This window comes from Eutrigla gurnardus (genome assembly GCF_963514095.1).
Source record: "Eutrigla gurnardus genome assembly, chromosome: 13".
NCBI lineage: Eukaryota > Metazoa > Chordata > Actinopteri > Perciformes > Triglidae > Eutrigla > Eutrigla gurnardus.
The window spans coordinates 10,007,929-10,029,886 of NC_139936.1; the positions used below are offsets into that span (position 1 = coordinate 10,007,929).

General features: G+C 41.6%; 2 protein-coding genes across 7 annotated transcripts; one reads left to right on the top strand and one right to left on the bottom strand.

The window, feature by feature from the left end:
* Positions 1-195: 195 nt before the first annotated feature.
* rmi1 (RMI1, RecQ mediated genome instability 1, homolog) lies at positions 196-7,393 on the bottom strand. 3 transcript variants are annotated; one of them, XM_084024495.1, is made up of 9 exons: positions 7,082-7,393; positions 6,378-6,952; positions 5,378-5,488; positions 4,365-4,514; positions 3,423-3,493; positions 3,072-3,195; positions 2,775-2,844; positions 2,463-2,652; positions 196-1,856 (listed from the first exon to the last, which is right to left on the bottom strand). In XM_084024495.1, exons 2-9 carry the CDS (start codon positions 6,537-6,539, stop codon positions 770-772), a joined length of 1,965 nt encoding a protein of 654 aa, XP_083880621.1. In that variant the 5' UTR covers positions 6,540-6,952; positions 7,082-7,393; the 3' UTR covers positions 196-769. The 3 variants fall into 3 exon arrangements, with proteins under 3 accessions (XP_083880621.1, XP_083880623.1, XP_083880622.1); XM_084024497.1 differs by having other exon boundaries at positions 6,378-6,591; positions 7,270-7,365; XM_084024496.1 differs by having other exon boundaries at positions 6,378-6,591; positions 7,286-7,349.
* A 55-nt stretch (positions 7,394-7,448) lies between these two features.
* hnrnpk (heterogeneous nuclear ribonucleoprotein K) lies at positions 7,449-21,492 on the top strand. 4 transcript variants are annotated; one of them, XM_084024498.1, is made up of 17 exons: positions 7,449-7,520; positions 8,439-8,513; positions 8,627-8,790; positions 9,227-9,324; positions 10,319-10,375; positions 11,307-11,350; positions 12,819-12,891; positions 13,461-13,574; positions 14,023-14,151; positions 14,478-14,809; positions 15,414-15,461; positions 17,316-17,355; positions 18,138-18,153; positions 18,608-18,640; positions 18,810-18,877; positions 19,242-19,411; positions 20,605-21,492. In XM_084024498.1, exons 3-17 carry the CDS (start codon positions 8,733-8,735, stop codon positions 20,633-20,635), a joined length of 1,311 nt encoding a protein of 436 aa, XP_083880624.1. In that variant the 5' UTR covers positions 7,449-7,520; positions 8,439-8,513; positions 8,627-8,732; the 3' UTR covers positions 20,636-21,492. The 4 variants fall into 4 exon arrangements, with proteins under 4 accessions (XP_083880624.1, XP_083880627.1, XP_083880626.1 ...); XM_084024501.1 differs by having other exon boundaries at positions 13,467-13,574; XM_084024500.1 differs by lacking the exon at positions 20,605-21,492 and adding an exon at positions 20,314-20,544.
* Positions 21,493-21,958: the final 466 nt, after the last annotated feature.

A 21,958-nucleotide genomic window follows, 5' to 3' on the forward strand; every position in this document is an offset into this window, starting at 1 on the left:
AGACCATATTATACCGCAGACCTACTTCTAATTACCACGATGCTATAACAGTGCATATCCCAAAGGTGCATTTGATAAAGCAATTACGAACCTAATGAAACACTGCTACCATGTATATTATATTTCATGATGAATATAATACTCATTTGATTTGGAGAAATGAAAAGATAAAATTAGCAGCAAGCTCTTACTTTAAGAATGTTTTATTATTCAAAGAGAAAGAAAGAACATGATAAAACCTTCAGAACTATTGTATTTCAATACACAGTAAATACTGACAAAACATGACATTTGGGATATATATATATATATATATATATATATATATATATATATATATATCAAAGACAAAAACAGAGATGACGCTCTATAATGAATAGAAATAATCAAAAATCATGGCCTCTCCTTTATCTCCCTTTCCTCTCATTTTCTTCTGGGGAGTGTATTAAAGACCCACGCTGCCCAATAATTTTTCAGGCAGACGTAATGGATGTACTGAACGAATGCAAAGGCTGGCAATTCATTACAACAATCAGAGTATGAATTACAGACATCTCGTTCACACATTCTGTTCTCCAAATCTAAAGCAGGAAGGCAGGTTGGAGGTTAAGAAATCTACGCAAAATAACCTTAGTATTTATAACAAGAGGAAGAATGTTTAAGGTGATGCTTATATTTGCAATTTTTCATCTCCGCTTAAAGGCAATATACTTCTCCGCTGCGTGTAATTTTCTCATTATCGCCCACTTCCCCTCAGCCACTCCTCGGCCTATTTTCTCCTATCTCTCACCCTCTGCTCCAGCTCCTGGAATACTTTTTCGCTGATGGGGTCCGCCTTGGTCACCACGGCTTTCCTGGCACCTGGTTCAAGCGCGATGGTCATAACACAGCACATGTCCACCAGCTCTTCCTGACACCTCCTCATCCCACTGTCCAGCTCACCCCTCCGGACCGGGTCCCGCTTCAGGGCCGCCTTTCCTGCCACCGAGAAGCCCAGCAGGCCGGTCAAAACGTCGTCGGACAGCTCCACGTCCAGGTAACCGGTTCCGTCGGATATGGTGGCGCGGATGCACCAAAGGCCGTTGCTGCTGCTCAGTTTCCCCAAGAGAGTAACAATGAAAGCTTTGACACGGATCTCTGTGGTGTGAGGTTGTGATTTGGACACCATCTCGTCTAGCAGGCACAGATATGTAAAAGGTGGAGAGGTCAGAGTGAGAGCAGGGACTGAGCTGTCACTCTGTGGATCTATTTTAGCAGATAGCCTATCAAATACTGCAGTGCTTGAGGTATCATTTTGCCCCCGAGGTGTGTTGTGTGAGCTCTCGGTTACACTACTTGAAGAGGCGCTGGTGAGTCTATGACTGGAGCCTGGAGCTTCTGTTTTGTTGGTGGAGTTCTCTCTGTCTCTACTAGGCCCTTGTTGAACAGGGAGTTGATTTGGCCCTTCAGTTATTACCTCTGCAAGAAAGCAGTCCATTTCTTCATCCATGAAATCATCCATATCGTTAGTAACAGAGTCTAATGCATGTGATGGCTCTGAAGCTGCAGCTGGGGAAGAGACCTGCCCTCCAGCTCCTTTCGTACAGCCTTGATAGTCCCTTTTCTGTGTGATGGATGTGGGCTTGCTCGAACCAGGCGGAGACCCAGAGTCCTGCATAGGAACACTTGTGCTTTCTTGAAAAATCACACTGTCCAACTCATCCAGGGGAAGATCGTCAAAGTCTTCATCAGGAAAGTCTTCGTCCGCCATGTTGTGATCTGGGACCTCTTGTTGAATCAAGAGGTCAGAGTCCTCTTGTTGGTTACCGTGGTGATGACCTTGGACTGATCTGTAAGAGTGGGCTAAGGCTTCATTTCTGAAAGAGACCAGACAAAAATTGTGGGCCGAGTTAAACTAGCAGATGTTTTTGACAGTGTGTGTGGGTCCATTGTGCCAGATGTATACCCATCCCCCCCTTTCTTTTAACAGCCCCAGTCAGAATATTTTTTCCAGGTTCAAGTCGTTTTGGAACAAAAAGATAATGCCACGAAACAAGGGAACCAAGAAAAGACCGATATAACACAAACTGTTAGGTCTTATCTTTGATAACAGCCTGCAGTCATAATTTAACACCAGCCAGCTTGTTTTGCATTTTATATCATAATTAGTGAAATGCCTTTGTGGTTGATTGAAATCAAAATGATCTAATTATGTGGTCACTTTTTCTCATTCGTTTTTGACTGTGCAGGAAATTCTGGCATAATTGGTGACAGCGTGCGGAGATAAAGGCAGCAGCAACATTGACAAACATTATATAAAATATGTGTCCATAGGCTGTAGGCTGCTTCCCAAAGTAGGCTAAAGATAAATGCTGGTATTTTTTTGCTGAAGACAAACATTACGCTAGAATTCAAAATGTCAAGGTACATTTGGCCGACGGTGAACACTGAGGAGCATCAAAATGTCAGTGTTAACCACCCACCTGGATGAGGCTGTGGAGACGAGGCTCCTATCGGAGGACCTTCTCGAGTACCGAGTGGAGCTCTCACTGATTGTCATGTAGCCACTGTCTCTAACAGGCCCAACCTGAACCCTTTCCACCTCCTCCTGGGCCTCCAGACTGGCCAACAACTCGGCATCATCTAGCTCCAGGTCCTCCACTTCCTGGTTTCCTGAAGGGAGACCAAAAATATTATGTCCAATTATAAAATGGATAGTTTAAGCTGAGGAATAAGACATCCATTCTTATACAGGCCTTATTTCATATGAAGTTGTTGAATTAAATAGTATATACCTTGTTGTGGTACTGGTGGGGCCTCCTGCTGCTCCTCAGGAAGTCCCAGCGTCCGACACAGCACCTTGCCCTGTCATCGAATAGAAACATACCACCCTCATTATCGCATGCTATACACTGCCGTGTAACAGGTGGGATTATGTATCGATCTTCACTTCACATAGTGACAGCCCATAACGTCATCAAATGAAAAATGAATCAACATGTGATTCGGTCCAAATAGTCATTTTTAAAAGGATTACATACCATAAACATATATTGTCTTAAATCTGCTGTTGATAGATGATAGAAACCCACCTGGTTACTCCTCTCCACCAGGTCCTCCACTTCACCACCCAGGACCTTGATGTTGGACGGCCCCAAGAGAAGCATCCCAAGTCTGCAAACCATCTGCCCCTGCAGCTGCAGCTTCACACCAGGCCTGAAGGGTAACGAGCGTCAACAATCCCAAATTAACATACAGTATTGTTCCTTAAAATATGGCACAAACGTTGCAGCAAATCTATTTTGATTCCTTAATTTTGGATATCTTGAAGCTGCCAGTGATGTAGCCGTGATGTGTTTATTAACTTTGCTTACATTCTGGAAAGATGTGAAAGAAGTAGTGGTTAACAATGCAGTTAAGTGTTTCCAAGATAGATTCTTAACCTGAGAGCTGTGCTGAGTGCAGGGATTGGCTGATATTCCATGGCCTCCAAGTTCTGAACTCCGTCTGTCACCTGTACAACAGAGACGGTGTTTTTGAACAGGAAAACGTATGTGAAATGATTGCAGACTATTATTACAGAAGCCTAAACATCATTGCTGCCAAAGCCTTGTTTCTCAAAACTGTGTTTGGAAATTCTCAAGGTCGGAGGACAAACAGCATTAAAGTAGTTCTATACATTTTTACCCGTGGCATTAAGCTGCCACTGTACTGAATACGTAAGTATACGCTGGCTGGTGGAGACATTTCAAATTGTAGAGCTGGTCAAAGCTCATTTATGTGAAGACATTGACTTCATTAACCTGCCTTTTGACAGTGATTCCAGTACATGTAGCTGTCATGGGTATTTGCATCCCATGACTCCTAGAATTGTGAGACTTCTCAGAAACAGTCAAAGAAAAAAAGGAAAAAAGCCATTGCAACGTTTCTAAGCAACACCAGCACTATTCTTGAGAAACCGCAGAGCAGTGACAAGTGTATTATTTAAGGTGAAAATTACAGTCTGTCTGCACCTTATATTCCAGCAATTTACCCTTCCATATGCTCCCACTGATTGTACCTGTCCACTCAGATTCAGGTAGGATGTAGAATTCAACATTATTCTACCCAACCAAGCACAATAAGATAGATTCTACAGTTAGTTGAGTAAAATTGTACGTACTGGTAATATTTTTTGTGATTACAAATTTTTTTTATGAACAATACAATAATAATGCAACTCCTGGACAATGTTTTCATGACAGGGATGTCACAACTATGAGGTTGTCTTAGTTGCGAGGTGGATGACTTATATCACATATTCTGTTCTTTTAAGGCTTGTGGTCAACATCAAAATTCAAGGGAGATTTTTTTCACATCTACTTTATTTCATACATGGCTCTTACCTGTAATAGCAGCATGCGGGTTGGTCTGGCTTCCCAGGGCCTCTGGGTGGCCTGTGTGACAGCAGACACCTCGTCGTTTGCACAATCTGAGCCCCTCAACTTCTGCAACTGACTGTACGCAGGCTGGCTGATGTCCAGTAAGGAATCAACCTGAAACAGAGTAGGACCTTTGATCATGTTGGCTTTCCCCTGCATATGCATTTCTTAAATATCTATTGAAATGAAAAAATATATACTCTCATAACAGTATGAGTGATATACAGTACATGAATATCCCCACTTAATTGTGGGTGGAACAGGCATCCTGTAGCTCCCATCTTTGCACCTCCGGAACCAATTTTCATTTAATGACTTGGTCTCTGGGTTTCCAGCTGGTTTCTAGCTCAAGAAAATCTGAAATCCAGTGGTGCTAATAATATGGATTCTGCTTGTACTGTCCATGAATTATACAACTAGATTGACTCTTGCTGTGTGATTTTGTCGAGTTTGTCTAGAATTGTTTAATTGAGTTGTAATCTGTATCGTACATCGTGATAAAGAAAATGAGAATTATTTAGACTGCTTTATTATGAAGCCTATCTATTTATAAGATCCAAAACCAAAGCAAACACCAACCACAAATCACATTGTAACCTGGCAGCTCCATTAAAATGCAACAGGAACATTCTGATCATTTCTTTTCTTAACGTCCGTCGGCGACGGCTTTTTCCACTGTTACATGATTTTGCTTGTGTGTGCTGTTGTAACCAGTGAGGTTTATGCCCCTCCCCCTCCTTTTCACCTGTGCTCCATTGTAGGTGCATATTTTATCCTCACCATGCTGTTAATACATCTTTTAACATTGCTTTATTGGATTTGTAAAGGGTGCCTTTTAATATCTGGATAAAGTAAGCCTTCTAGGCCACTAGTTATAATGTATCTAATGAGTAATGGGCATTGTCCCCAACATACAATCTGACAATAAACATGAGAGTAAAAATGAAGTGAGAAATAAATGATCAACAAGTCGGTACCTGGATACAAAAGGTGCCTCTGAGTTCAGTCTTGTGGGCCTGAGAGAGCCCTTCAGGGAGAACAGGGTGGCCCAGGTCCCTCAGGTCTGTCAACAGCCACTGGTCCAGAACCTTAAATGTCACGTCACGCGGTGACGCACATGATAGATTAGGCTGTAAGCGTTCACAGCAAGTTCATTTCCCACCAAAGTCAGAGTAACTTTTGAATACTTTGCATTCTGTGGCATGAGTTCCAATAACTTCTATGACATAAATGGTCATCAAGGTATGATACATTAAAAGAGCAAAGCACTTGAATGAGCTGATATCATGTCATGTTCCGGGATCCACTAGGAGACGATCTGTGCCTTGAGAAATTAAGCATTACCTCAATGTTTTGTAAAAAGAAAGAGATTTTGGCCACAGAGCGATGCAGCGGTTCAGCAACAATATTAACTTACACTGTGGGGTACAAGTGATACAGGAAAGCATGCCCCGCATGGAGCCACCACCAGCTGGTACAGCTGACATAAGGATGAATTCATGCTGTTGACAGAATGATGCAACAGAAACCAGGATTTGTCAGGCTCAGGAGGTGCTCTTTCACTCCACAGTCGCGCACTGTAGCATGATCTTGCCATCCTTGCTCTTCAGTAGAATGGCTGATCATGACCTCGGTTTTTTGATGCTTGTCTGCTCCAAGGTTCAGGGAGTTGTGCCTTCTGTGCACTGCATCTTTGTTTCGTGGCCAAAAATATTTGAAAATTTCAGATTCATTTTTTTTTTGTATCTCCAGATATCTGTGGGAGAACACCAAGGATACTGGAAACAGACATGATCAGCTCTCCATTAACACTGGACCAAAACCAGTCAAAGTATCAGTTGGGCAGGGGTCAACTACACTGGAGAGAACCTTTTGTCACATGACCCAAGTCCTGCAATTAAATCATTCCATAGCAAAGTCTAGACTGTGATAATGTTGCATTCAGCGGCAGTGAGACATTCAGACATTCCTGCCTACCTGTTGGTTGATTTGCTGCTGTGACCTAAGACCTGCTCCTCCTGCCTCTTCCTGCAGCCATCCCACGCAGGCTTCCAACCAGGCAAAGGGCACCTGGACGTGCCAGGAGGACTGCAGCCAGGATTGAGTAGCGCGTGCCACCGCCTGGATCTCAGGGGCCATCCTTCATATGCATTTGACTTAGGCCCCTTCCTGATAATTACTGCACTGTTACCTGTTAGCACATGAAGACAATTTCTTTATTCATATTCAGCTTCATTTATCAGCAATTACTCTAATCTGGATTACATATTAGCAATGACATATTTGGGAGAGTAAGGTTTTCAGTATACAAGTGACGTTGTTCACATGTTACTTTTAATTTATTGCACAACACCCTGCAATCCCTGGGGGTTTAAAGGGAACTTCTATCTTATCTCCCTTATATCCCTAGAACCACTCGACACCAAATCTTCTGGTGATTTATCGACCGGAAAGATACGTTTATTACGATACAAAAGCACGGGAGAATTGTTTTCTGTGGGCTCATCATCTTTGATAAGCCTTGGGGCTCTGCAGATGGTCACGTGTGGGTACTGTGGAGGAGATAGAAAGAGAGGTTGAGTGAGAAAATGCAGGCAGGGATGGCACGCGACACAATAACAAAAAACATTAACTGAATAATATTAGAAAAGGGTTGCTGTTCAAGTTGATATAGAGGTTACCTGAAATGAATGGGGGGGGGACCTCTTTCACGAAGTGTTGTGGGAAGTAGCCAAGGCGCCAAAGACGACCACTGTCGGTGCTAATGTATCTTAGCTTTGTATCCACACTACGTGATTATATATGGTCTTACATGCAATAACAGTTAAACATATCAAATGTGTATTTACAAGCACCGAGGAACACTCACTTTAACATCACCATACCTTATAAACAAGAATAACTTGAGCAACCAGCGGATCGAACTGCACCCGGAAATAGGGCGTATACGGCGTCGCTTTGAAAACGCCCCTGCTTGCGATTGACGTGTCTTTTAGCCAATCGTGACTCTCGCCTGTTTGACTTGCTTTCTGTTCAACCAATCGGCGCTCTTTAGCTGAAGTTGTACATTTCCAGGTTCGGTAGAGAAGGAAGGGGGACGAGCGAGGTGTTGCACTGCAGGTTTGTGACGGTTTTCCCCCATTTTCAATGCCACATTGACCCTACTGTAGTTGGAGTGCATAGGTATTATAACAATAAAAATGCAATTTGCGGTCACTGCGTTCCTTATTTTGTTTGGTGCAACACTGCCTATTTAACTGGCCTGACTAGCTTCGCTTGTGCTTGGCCGAAACGATGGCAACATGGCGAAATTAGCTAGTCGCTAGCCGACGGGCTGGTCTTTGTATTTATCGATTGTTCGTGTTTTATCAACCTACTCGCTTAAAATGAGTGACACATCGTGACGTCTAGCCTCGCGTTCACACAGTTAAGTGTTTGAACTGAGTGTACGATCGACATTTTGTGAAATTGCTACCGTTTGTTCAAATCGACACGACGAAGCTCGTTGCTAACACGGGCTATCCCGTTAGCTAACATTAACCGTAGGGCTCAGCTAATGGTCGTTACGTTAGCTTCAGTGGAGCCAAGTTAGCACACTTTCGGTTTGGTCGATGTCAGCGTAAACTATAACGGTTAGCACAACTTAGTTTTTGGCTTCAGTTGTTTACTGTAAAATAAAATTGCTTGAATTTGAGAATGCGTTGCGTTTGTCAGTTAATATAGCTTTACATTACGTGTGAATATTATCTAAAGTTAATTTCAGCTTCTGTTGTTAGTTCAACTTTAGCTGATTGACTCAATTCCTGGTTCCATGAAACAATGCAACAATACCTGCCTCTCTCCGCGCAAACGACCCTATTGATGTTACGATGCCAGAACGTATAACATTATAATGATAATTGCGTCCCGTTAAGTAAAGATGGGTTAACCTGTAACGTCAATGTATCTACAGATCGATTGCAGCGGTTCAAACTTATGAATCGAATAAAATGTATGTGATCGTTTGAGTGTTTCATCCAGCCTCTCCCTCCCCGACAGGTCGCAGCAGCTGTTTGGTCCATTGCTTATTTAGTTCCGCCCATCAACACGCCCGTGTCCCTGTAATAAATATTGGTGAGCGTCCGTTTTTCTCACATCTCATCCTGTTTTCTCAAATAGCCAGATCTCCAATACAGAGCTTGATTTGACTTCTTTCTATCTTCTCCTCCTCCTCACAATGCTGGCAGCCTACCATAGCTCACAGGGGCCAGTTCTCTGCTTCTCTCTCCCAGCTGCTGCCGCCTGTTCCTCGGACCGAGGTGCCCACCCCATCTCCTTCGTTGTCAGAAGACCATGGAGACAGAAATTGATCAGCAAGAAGATATTTCATTCGGCAACACAGAGACTAACGGTATAAAACCTAGTATCTTTATATTGTTGTTGTTTTTTTGTTGTCAACATTCACCAGTATATTGATTAAATGTATCATGGTTATGTACTGAAAGGATAACAATGGTGGTGTTGTTGTAGCTGAGTATTTAAATTGTATATTCCTCTTAGCGGTTGATGTCCGAAAATGTGTGTGCAACCTAAGCCAGTCTTCTCTCCCAAAGTTGTGTTCATGTTTTCATAGAAGCATTTAAACATTTAGTTTTGCCTTTAGTTTTGTGCACAGTGATCTATGTAGAATTAGCTTATAGTATGAAAACAGAGTTTGAATATGTCTTATGATTCTGTTCTTCACTGCTTTCGTTGGTCTTTTTGATGATTTTTTCATTTTCTCTGGTGAAGTGATGTGTATTCATTATTAACGGTGTGTGTGTGTTTTTTTTATCTATCCATACCAGGCAAGCGCCCTGCTGAGGATGCAGATGATCAGAAATCATTCAAGCGCTCCAGGAACTCCGACGAGATGGTTGAGCTTCGCATCCTCCTGCAGAGCAAAGTAAATCAGCTACCCTTTAATTTCATGGCGAAACCATCTTTTGATTATTTGTATTTTTGTCTTTCTTTTTAGCATCCCTTCAGTAAGGCTGCCAATTCCTTCTACCTAATCACACCTCTGCCTTTTGGAAAAAACACATTTCCACCCTTTCCTGATTCTAAGTGTTCTGCAACTTTCACCAAAATTTAGGCCCAAATGAGCAGAAATGTTCAGACGCCTCAAGCTTGCAGGAATTATGAAGTTCATCACTCTGTTTTTTCAAATTATGGAACTAATCTCTTCCTGTAATTATTTTTAAATTGACACCCGACTTAACAGACACTTAACATTGCATCTTAGACTACACCATAAACTATCCAGCCATAAAATAGTACTGTACACAGCTACTGCAAATTCTTGATAAAGTTCTAAAATAAATTACTAAATGTTGAGGTCATGGTAGATATAGTATGGTAAATGTCAGAATTTTATTTAAAAATAAATGACAGGCATCTCTGTATTGTCTAGATGAAGTATGCAAATTCTCTGAATTTTGTCTTGTTAACTGAATGTTTGACACTAGTTTGAGATCTGCCTTGCATTCAAACCTGCAGACAAATACTGTGACGTTGTGTGGGTGAAGTAGAAGTAGTTGACTTGCTCTTGTTTAAGGTTGTGGTGGGGTAGAACAAGCATACTAATGCCTAACACAGTTATAATGCCATAAATCATAAAAAGAAGAAAACTACATGTTTCGACATGATGCATTCAAGAACATTGCTTCTTGTCTGTTGGTTGAAAATCTGACGATTATATTTATATATTTGTATTTTATTCATGTTTTAAAAGAAAACGCTGAAATGCTTTTCAGGGATTCAGGTGCTATATAATAGTAGACCTTCCTGGATTACTCATTTATCTTCTTTGGTGTGTCCGGCACAGACTCACTGCTTCCCAGCAGCTATAATTTATCTGTTCCATTGTCAGTTTTTGTAAGTGTCCTCTGTATTTTCAGAATGCAGGTGCTGTAATTGGGAAGGCTGGCAAAAACATCAAAGCCCTTCGTACAGACGTGAGTACATTTTATGCATTTCATACACCCAGAATTTTTATTTTATGTTATTTATTTTTCCATTCACTGGTATTAAGTCTTCAAAAACTACCCAGCCCCTCTTTAGGACAGCCTTTTTTTTTTAAATAACTGTTAAGAAAAAACGTATTTGGCAATATTTTCTTCTGTTTAATATAGGGTGTAGTTAGCTGTATTGATAGCCTTTGATATTAGCCTTCTTAGCATGAAAACGTCTGACAAACCATTTGGGGTTTATTTTATCTTTTTATTGTCATATGTTCATCATGTGATTACCTCAGCTAAACAGGCCCATAGTAAAAAAAAAAAAAATCCAATTTCATGTGAATTTATTTCTCCATATTGATAATTTATTGCAACAATGCTGTTGTGGCAATACTGATGCTCATGTTAATTTAAATTCATGGGCATAGAGCAGTGTTCATGAGGTCAGCTGCAGTGCCAGCTAATAAGGCAACCTTCTTAATTCATTAAATGCCATTGCCTCTTTCTCTAGCCCTCCACAATTTGTTCAACACTTCTGTATCACTGTCTCTGGTCTATTCCCCAACATTGAACGTATCATGTTCTTAATATGCCATTTCCCGTTTTCCAATGTTACATTTTCTCCTTTTCTCTCTTTGACAAACCAATCTCTGAGAGAATCAAATTAAAGTCACGTTTGAACAGTGTAGAGCCTGTATATTAAAAATGTATTCCTCTTCCCTCTTCCCTCTCCCTTGTTTATTATTTTACTGTTGACTTTTGCCCACTTCCTCCTCTGTTGCCCATGTTCTGGATGGCCCCTCCTGCGCCCGCCCACCTGACACCCTGGTTGGCCCTGTCCATAATCGTGCCCTGTCCCTAAATGGGTGCCTTACTCGATTGACATCTGTGCTCGAATGGCCCTGGCCCCTGCCCATGCCACGCCCAGTACAATGCAAGTGTGTCAGTCCCAGACAGCAGTGGGCCCGAGCGGTATGTCCCTAAGCTCCTCCCTCTCACTGCCTGACTACAGGTCAACAAACAAGAAGAGATGAATAATAAATAGTCATCCTGCCTCTGTCAAGTCACTGTATTTTAACCTACCTGTTCTCTTAGTATTTAGCCTGAGTCAAAATGCCTAAATGCGTTCATGTCCAAATCTGCCTGTAAAAGCCATGTCAACATCCTTTTATATGCCATTTTTAAAGTCACGACAACATTTAGAGAAACTTAGACTGGTGTTGTCAGGGGTTTTCCGCAATCTGCTACTGTCTTTTTAAATCTTTGCTATATGTGCAATATGTCCGTGTTTTTGATTTTATTTTTATTTCCACTGATGATTATCTTCCTATCTTTGGCGTTTTCACCTCCCTCCCCCTTCAGAGTGGATATACCGGTGTTCTCATTTTTTTTTTTTTTTAAGTTTCATAAGCTCACCTGCTTTCCGCATCATCCCATTCTTTCCTTAAAATGCCCTCATTATACAGATAGGCTTAGATTGTCCATCTATTATGAAACGCAAGGGCAAGTTAGGATTCAAATGGTGTGTGTGTGTGTGTGTGTTTGTTTCCTTTCCTGTCTTCTGCTTCATCTGAACTTTGTTATCGACTGCTGGAGCTATTGAATGTATAGGTTATCTCTCTGTTCCACTCATCCCTGCATTCTTGGGCGTTATGGTTATCGCTTCTCCCATCCCCTTATGAAGCGGTGCACACTCCATTTTCCATGGTATAATCTGCTCTGTTACTCTCCCTCAGCTGTCAACCATTCTGCTGTTCTCTTGATCAGTAAATTCATTGTTTATTTTATTATGTCACTAGGTGGGTGCAGACAACAAAAATTCTATTTATTATTTGCTGGCTAAAATGAAGCATCAAAGTTGCTGTCCTGGCCATTTTTTAAAGACAAGATGCTTTGATAAAAAATTATAAAAGTAGGAGAGAGGATTAATTTGTTCTCTCAGTCTTTACTGATCTTTCAAAGCTGTGTTGAGCACCATATTGGGGTACTTTGAAGTCTTTGTGGTGTGCATCCACCCAACCATTCTTTAGGACTTGAGAGTTCTCTTTGGCAACTTTGGTGCAAATTACTGCCAGATCCTCCTCAGACTCCCCCTTTCCCTGTCTTGCCTCTTCAGTGGTCACCAAATGCAGTCACTTTTATTTGGGTCCCTTTTTTATTTTGTCTCCTTTCTTCCTTTCTCTGAAAAAAATTGCATACCAACGTTTTTCCACTTACAGTGGTGAATTATCAGTGACCGTGAAAAGTTTAGAAAACACTGGATCTCAACCATTGATTTAGCTGCATTAGTCTCAATAGTGAGTTGGTTAAATGGGGTGTGACTGTTTTTATGGCAAAAAAGGGATGTTCTGTATTCTCTTTCTAATCTGAAATGTTGTTCCCTTCCCCCTGGGATGCCCTGCTGGCACCCCCAACGCTGCATTCACTGTGAATTATGAAGCATCCTCAGCATAAGTGCAGACATCGAGACAGTTGGAGAAATCCTGCTGAAGATAATCCCAACACTGGAAGAGGTGAGGACTTGTTCTACTTGATTCCTTTCTCTTCAACTCAGTGAACACGAGCTGTTGACACGACAACGTTTTCGACGTTTACATGCACTGGAATGTCTATCTAACACAAAGTTCCACCGCTAACTACTGGCCTGGCATGCAGACTACAGCGCTTTAGGTTTGTTTTTGTGAATCAGTGTGCATGCACATTTTTTTCAAAATAATGTAATTTGAACGTGAACATTTTAAAACGCAAAGGAAAAATGTTCCTGTTTGAGCGAGACCGTTGTCGTGTAAACCAATTATTTGAAAACAATAGATGATTTGAACAGTTATTACCAGACTGTGTGTTTATGTCCATTGTGTTGCAAAAATTCTTTCTAGTTGGTTTGTTTTTACAATTTTCTCTGATAAATGAGATTAAAAACAATTTATAGATTTTCTATCAGCACAAGTCTATTCCGACCATTATCCGAAGTATATTCTATCGTCTTTCTACCTTCTTTATTAACTTGCCTGTATTAACGTGGCTTTTTGAGAGGACTAAATTGATTGTAGCAGAGTAATAACATGCTAACCGTTCTGCTCAGTACCAGCAGTACAATGGTATGGATTTTGACTGTGAGCTGCGGCTGCTGATCCACCAGAGCCTGGCTGGCTCCATCATTGGTGTCAAGGGAGCCAAGATCAAGGAGCTCAGAGAGGTATGTTGATACAAGGGATGGAGATCAGCTTTTTGCAACTTAATCAGGCGCAAACTGTTTACAGACCGAATTGTCTGAGTAATGTACAACGTGGACTCTCACACAGCCTTCTTCCGCTGCCAGTTTTTCAGTTGTAACAAGAATGCACTTCATGAAATTACTGAATTCAAACCAGCTGGAAGTTCCGGTACAGGACATGATGGTTTTTTTTGTTTTTTGGGGGGATTTGACTCCTTAACTGTATTCTTCTGGTGCAATATTTTATGTACAGGAATACTTAATGTACCTCAAGGATGTGGAAATAATCCTAAAATAATTATATTATTATTATCTAGTGATTGTGTGTGAAGTTTTAATGTTTTTCTACAGTAGAATCGGCTGCTGTATCTTGTAGTATCTCTCTCATGTTCTGTGATCGTCATGTGTGCCTGTTTCTGTGTGTCTCCAGAACACAAAGACCAGCATCAAGCTGTTTCAGGAGTGTTGTCCTCAGTCGACAGACCGAGTGGTGCTGGTCGGCGGTAAAACGGAGAGGGTTGTGGAGTGTATCAAGACCATGCTGGAGCTTATTGCTGAAGTAAGTATCTTTGACGGTGATTCAAAGGCCTTTTTTTAATTGCTTGTCAAGTTTTATACATTGAAGAATTTCAACATATAGAAATCAGTAATTTTACCCCTTTTCTGATTGGAGATACCTCCACGGTTGGAAATGTAATGTTACATTGTGTGTAGTACACACTTAGGAAAAACAGCATGTTATGCTTCAGTTGATAATTCATTTTGTGGGGATGCGTATTGTATTGTTGTTAATAGATGCACATTTCTTCCCGGACACCCGAATTTGTAAATTGCATTTCAAACGCATTGAGCCTTTCAGTTGATCTCCCTCTTCTTCTTTTTTAGGCTCCCATAAAGGGCCGTGCACAACCCTACGACCCTAACTTCTACGACGAAACCTATGAATATGGTGGTTTCACTGTCATGTTTGAAGAGAGGGGAGGCGGTCGCAGGCTTATGGGAGGGTTCCCCATGCGTGGGGGCAGGTCTAGCGGTGGGGAGCGTGTTTTTGACCGAATTCCCTCTAGCAGAGGTGGACGGGGACCCATGCCTCCCTCCCGCCGAGATTACGATGAGATGAGCCCCCGTCGAGGTCCTCCTCCACCCCACCCGAGTAGGGTTGGCAGGGGGACTGGCCGAGGACGCAACATGCCCATGGGACACCCACACAGAGGAGGGTAAGATAAGAACACAAATTATTTACAGCCCTATGATTTTTTTTGTAATTTTTCTACGTTGGTTTTTCTTTTACTCATACACATATGAGTCCTGCTAAAGCGTGGACGTTTAGTTACATTTTTTAACTTGTTTTAAACGTTTTCCGAAAACATAAGCCTTGCCTTGCAACGGTATATTACTACAGATCCAATCTTGTACACATTCTTTGTTGTACCGAACATTGAAGTGCCACATGACTGCATGATCCCACTCAGCAGTTTGAAGTTGAGTCTTTTTACTCCTGTTAACCTCTTGAATTTTTAGTGTTTTATATTTTAGGCATACTAGGATACATTCAGAGTTCCTCTTCTAGAGCACTTGTTTCCCCTGCTTCTGCACAATAGCTTAATCCCTCTTCAGGTGCTTGTTTTCCATTCAGGCTCAGCCAAACTTGCTTTACATTGTCTAAATTGTAGAATAAACTGAGTCCAGTATTCTGCATGTAATCCAGTGTTGCCTTAGTTACCCCTCTGGAAACGTGTATTCATGGTTATCATTCCATTAATTGTATGTGCTCACCTTTCTGTATGTCTGGGTGTGTGTGTGTCTCCATCTCGCCCACAGAGAAGATCGTTACTATGACTCGTACCGTGGCTCAGACGACAGGTCAAAGTAAGTTCCTGTGCCTACCTATGTGATAACCTCTTAACTTATCTTCACAGGGATACTTATACATTTTAATATTCTGTCATTTCATATTACCTGCACCTGTATGGTGTCTGTATGGTAATGGTAGTTCACTGAAACAAAGATTCCTCATTAATACCATGGGGTAATGCATCCTGACTGTAGAGCTTTGGTCTTTGTGAGGAACAAGTCATTTACTAGCGTATACTAGACATGTGTTGACCATTATTTCTATACATGGATTAAAATGAAGACGTAAGTGTTCCGGTATTCCTACATATCCTATATTCTCCTTCCGTACCACGTTATTGTTGCAGTATGTTGAATATGCCTGGTAATCCACTTCTTCTCAAAGCTTGTGAGAAACACTATTTTTTAACACAATAACACAACTTTTGCCCTTTTCCCATCCAGAACTCAGTACTAATTACTGCTTTACAAACATCCTTTGTCAGATGTAACGCTGCATTCACACAAAGCCGGTGGTGTCAGGTGTTAGCACAAGCTTGTGCAGCAGCGTGGGATTGTCACTTATTAATGGCCCATTAACACTAAGCGACTGCGCAATGATAAGTCTTTGTTCCGTCATGAAAGGTTTGTAAAGCTTGGATCATCGGTTACGTCGTTGGCCACTGCAACGCGACGTTTGGTAGCGATCCAAAGGTTTATTCTTATTTCACATTATGCTGCAGGCCGCTGCGTTTTTTTCCACTACACCCTGCGTTCCCCTATGCTGCAGCTTAAATGCCCTACCCACATTTAAATGAATGGTAGGACTGCCGTTTTTCGCTGCAATACCCGATTTGGTGTGAATGCAGATTTAGCCCTTTCCCTGATCTCAATTCACCTCAATTTGTAGAGAACTGCAGTAATGTTGTATGACCTCCTCTTTCCTGTGTTAATAACCCACCCTATCTGCTATTCACTCACAGTTTTTCCCAGGTTGAGAGAAAGTATTCGTGGTGGTGTGTATGATGATCATGTGCTGATGTAAAGCTGAGATTTGTCTCTCACTTGAGTCCACTGCAAACTGACTTGTAATTAGAGAAGTACTTTTTTTTAAATACCGGTATGTACAGTTGCATATGAAGGCAACATACTGGTAGACCTTAACATGTAAAATGGAAAGCTTTCTCTCCCCCAAACCTGAAAAGTAGAATTGATGTCAGTTAGTCCACGTCCACATAAATTGAACACAAACGGATAAAACTATGCAGATACTAAAAAATACTGTAAAAAAAAAAAAAAAACCTGTGTGTAAGACACTTAATGAAAATTGGGTTTATTTCTATTGTTTTAGATCTGTCATCATAGCTAATGACACCAGTGTGTAATACAACGCAAACAAAGCAAAACCAGTGATAGATAAAGCCAAACACACATTTCTTTCGCTAATCCCTTTATTTTGGCTCAGTTATTTATTTTTTTGTGGGGGGGGGGCAGTAGCCCTTGGCTCTGATCATCACCACCACCACCTGTCACTTCTCTCACCATAACACTGTCAGAGCTGTTCCTGTTACTGTGTGGGAGGATGGCTGAGAGGAAATGTGTTTATACTGTAATCTTGCTCAGTGTGTGCGCAGTTTGACCTAGACCAGAAATTTCCTTTGGAATGTTGTCAAACGTTTTTTCTAAGCATTTTCTATTTGTTTCCATCCCCCCCCCCCTCTCTCTCTCTCTCTCGCTGTCTCTCTCTCTCACCTGCTCGTTCTTGTTCTCTCTTTCTCTCTCTCTCCTGCTTGTTCTCTCTCTCTCTCCTGCTCGTTCTCCATCTTTCTCCTTTCTCTCCTCTCTCTCTGCCACCAACTCCCTTCCTCTTTGGCACTCTTTCATCACCAGTGACAGAAGAGGCAGACCGGATCGCTATAGCGATAACATGGTTAGTGACCCTTTGCTAAATGCATGTAGCTCTGGTTCTAGCAACTCATTGGGCGCCAGCATTCTTGGGCTTGCTCATTGGTTGGTCCTAGCACCAGGCAATATGCTGTGATTGATCATTATTTTGTGATGATACATGATTTATTGACAATACGACTGTAGCTGGTCACTCAAGTGCATATACATGTGCACACACTCATCCTGGTCATGCATCCAAGCTAGCTTTTGCATGGTGTAAGCCATCCCACCAAATGACCATAATCACCACAGCCAGCCCCGTCAAAATTAGCTATAATTACCCTCTTACTGTGTACTTTTCACGGCCAGCCTGTTTTTCCTGCAAAGAGAGGGAGGGTGGGGGTGGCCATGGTTGGTTGCTAGGCAATAATAACGCTTTGTTGACAGACTGGAAGGTCTCTCTCTCGTTCTCCCTCTCCCTCTCTCAGAGCTGGCAGGATACTGCCTGCCGTTGCTCAGCAACAGCTTTTTGAATTGCCTGTTGCCCTGGTGACAGCAGCAGCTGAATAGCAGGTTAAAATGGGGGCTGATGGAGATGCAAGGAGAGACGGGAAGGGGGGATGGAGGGAGGGAAAGAGGAGGAGTCTGGCTTATGGATGAAAACTGGGTGGCTTTTAGTTGAGTCTACTCTATGGACGCGGCTGCTGCATTGTCCATACATTTGTGCTTAGAATCCTCTGTCCATCCATCTGGGATCTGTGGAAAGATGAAGAGAGTCGGCTGTACAGTATGTAACCCATTTGTGTTTCTGTTTATTTTTTACAGAGTGGAGGAGGATATGGTAAGTCTCAAGCCTCATTTTTTTCTGTGGCATTATATGGATCTGATTTCAAGGCTGTTGATGCAGCCTCCGTCCTTCTTTTCAACATAATGTTGTGTCAAGCATTTTGTCTGAATGTAGTGTTCATGGACAAAATGACAATCTTTACAGTGACAACATGGCTTAAAGGACATTGCAGCTCCCATTTAGGCGTCATGGCTATTGGTTTGCAACAATAATATGCATTTTATTGAAACTAGTGGATTTATATTTTACTTATAGTTTGTTTACATCAAATGTCGAAGATGGCATGCAGACCTAAATATACAGCCAACCGTTTTCTTCGAAAGATCTTTGGAAAATGTATGACTCTTCACGTGTCAGAGTTTAGTATTCCGATGGGTCATTTGTTTCCAAATGTCACAGAAATAATGCGTATGAATCCATGTTCATTCTGGCTTTCTCTCCTTCTCAGACAACAGTCCCTCCTGGGATAGCTACCAGTCAAGTGAGTCTTTACACTTTCCTATCTATCAGTATGTTAAGAAAAAAAAAATGCGGAGCCATGTGTAATTACGCTGGCAGAGTATTGAATTTTAGGGTTCTACTTTCTCTGTTTGCTTTTTCCTGTTCATCTGCTTTGGTCTTTACCTCTTCCCCCTCTCTCTTGCTATCAGGTGGACGTGGCTCCTATAGTGACATGGGTGGCCCTGTCATCACCACACAAGTGACAATCCCTAAAGATGTGAGTAAATGACTACCATCATGTCATAAATAGCATTCAGTCAGACTTAGACAAAAACCCTATATTTGCCATATGTGATCATGTCATCTGCACTTCTTAATTTTGCTAATATAAATTGCATTTAGTCGCGTTTGTATGTGTCTCATAGGGGGTAGTACAGTATTCCAGTTATAGGGATCAATATGTTGTGTTGTACCCCACACACTGATTTCACACTGGGCAAGGACATAGTAATCTTTCAGTGTAATTAACAAGAATACATTTGTGTCTGCACATATTTTCTTGAACACATACAAAACAGCCCCACATATTTATCCCCAGTGCCTAAAATGTCTCCACATTCTTGTTTCCCCCCCACTGACAGCTGGCTGGCTCTATCATTGGTAAGGGAGGCCAGCGGATCAAACAGATCCGCCATGAGTCGGGAGCCTCCATCAAGATCGATGAGCCTCTGGAAGGTTCTGAGGACCGAATAATCACCATTACTGGCACCCAGGATCAGATCCAGAATGCCCAGTACCTTCTACAGAACAGGCAAGTTCGGACACAGATTTATTGTTTTGCACTGACTTCGTCTTATTAGATGTAGATAGTTGTAGTTGAACCATTAAAACCATCACATTGTAATTGTAAAACCTAGTAGGTTGTATTCCTTTCCAAACCTCTGTGACATTCTCATCTGGGCTCAGGCCTGAGTTCAAACCTCTTGGGTTGCAAGTCAATTAACTTTGTTAATGCAATCCACCTTAGCCCGGCTGTCTTGTCTTATATAACCAACCCCGAACCACACATGTAGATTTTGTTGAGCTTGTAAATGCATATGTGTTCTTCTGAAATTGCATCCTAATACTAGAAACCCTACGCTATTTGTTGGGTTATGCATTTCTGTTTCCTGCTGTCTCTTTGCCACTAACCCCGTTCCTTTCTTCCCTGTGCAACTTGTAACTAGTTCAAACTTTCCTCTTGCATGAAATGGCTGTGAAGGAGTAGGCAAATGCAATAGTTCATTTGCATTTTTTTAAAGGGTCAATGTGATTGACATGTTTCTTTGACTGTCACATTTGATCATTGAGTATGATTTGTAGAAGGAAAAAAACAATGTCTACTTGCTCTCAAAGCCGTTTCACTGTGAAGCAGGGAGTGGATTGATTCTTCCCCTGGCTGCTGCTGTGTGGAAGACTAGTGATTTTGTTGTTTTTAGTTAGATCAACCGACAACAAATCACAGTCTGCCAAATAGCACAGGCTCCTCCTCTTCTGTCTCCCTTGGCAACCAGTAGGCACGTATAATGCACACTACTTCCCTTGTTGATGCTATCTGAGCTTAGCCAGAATGCTAATACAACTGTAGACCTGCCACCACTGTCTCATGAGTAGCTTAGTGTTGCCATGGTAACTAACCCTGCCTCCCTCTTCCTTCCTCCCTTCCCTCTTCAGTGTGCTGTACCCGCTTGGACACAAGGACTAACCACACCCCTCTGTTTCCTCCTCCTCCTCCTCCTCCTCTTCCTCCTCCCTCTCCGTCAGCCACTTATTTCACATTTTCCCGCGTCTTCCTCTGCCTGTCTTTCTTACTTGCCGTCTCCCTTCCTGCTCTGGCTCCCCATCCGTTTGCTCCCAAGACTTCATCCCCCCACAGCTGCATAGCTATATATTTACACCATCATCAACTTGTGAATTGCAATTTTCTCGTGTATTTTATTTATTTTTCCACTCTTTTTATTTCAGTGTGAAGCAGTACTCTGGCCATTTGCTGTAGACCCAGGAGACTCAGATTGAAGCAGACTCAGATTGCCCCCTACCCCCTCCCCACAACCTTCCCAACACATCCCCTTCAGACTATTATTCTGGATTGTGGGTGTCTTTTTTGAATTTTATTTTTGTATTTTTTAATGAAATAAATGTCCAACATTCCTGTGCATAAAAGAAAATGTAGATGTTCCGCATTTTAAGAGTGTAGTCCATTAGTTTTCACAAAGAGTTTGCTTTTTTTGTTTCTAACACTCGCATCTATCAAATATTCTACAGTCTCTTGACGGACAAAAATAAACATAAACCTTCATTTTTTGATGGTTTTCATTTTTATGACGTGTGTTTTTGTCTGCAGTTTAAATATGTCCCGTGTGTACGCATGTCAGCGTGTGTGGGTTGGGTGTGCTTTCTCTTGTCTATATCAGTCCCTTCACACACACAGATTTACCACATTATCACTCTGCAACATGCAGAATGTAAGCTACATTTCTTCTCATATTGAACCATATGGGGGTTTTTTTGTTGGGTATTTTTTTTTTTTTTTTAGTGATGTGGGAAATGTTACCCTTCAAAATGGATTGGGAGGAGTTAAAATTATGACTCTCATCAGATACAGGACAGTTTGTAAGAATATCCATGATAGTTGTGTGTTGAAATGAATTTGAATAATTTGAGTAACTCCTCACAAATCGAAACTTGTAGCTAGAAATTTGTTTTTGACATTTTATTAGAGATTTGACAAATGATATTGAACTTATCCATTTGTCCCTGCAATGTCCTGTGCTCTACACGTGTGCTCTCCATGCTGTAGACTTCACATTGTCAAATGTAAAATGAATAAAGATGGTGCCACTTTTTACTGAACGAATTTGCATTTTTAATTGCAAAATCATTGCAGCTGTAGTTTTCTATGCACAGATGGCATTTGCCTTTTTTTCCCCCATTTCATGCATGTGACACATGAAGCTACGACTATCGAGAATTATCTCTAAATTAGTAGATTTTCTGGAACAAGTTATTTATATGGTGGTCTTTAATGTCCGAAAATGGTGAGAATATCCACCAAATCCTAAAGTGACTGTTGCAAATTGTTTTGCCTCAAACCCCCAAAATCTTACATAATATGATAATAAGGATCATATTGCAGTGTTTCCTATTAATGGCCTAGACCAGTTTCATAATGAACCAAAAGGCTCTGGTCTTGTCGCGTTTAAAGCATCCCCTCGCCAGGACGTCGACGCATCTCGGGACTGTGAACTCGCTGCGACCTCTCTCCCTGGGGGACTCGTGACCATGGCCAACTGTCATCATCAGTGTGTGGTCAGTAGCC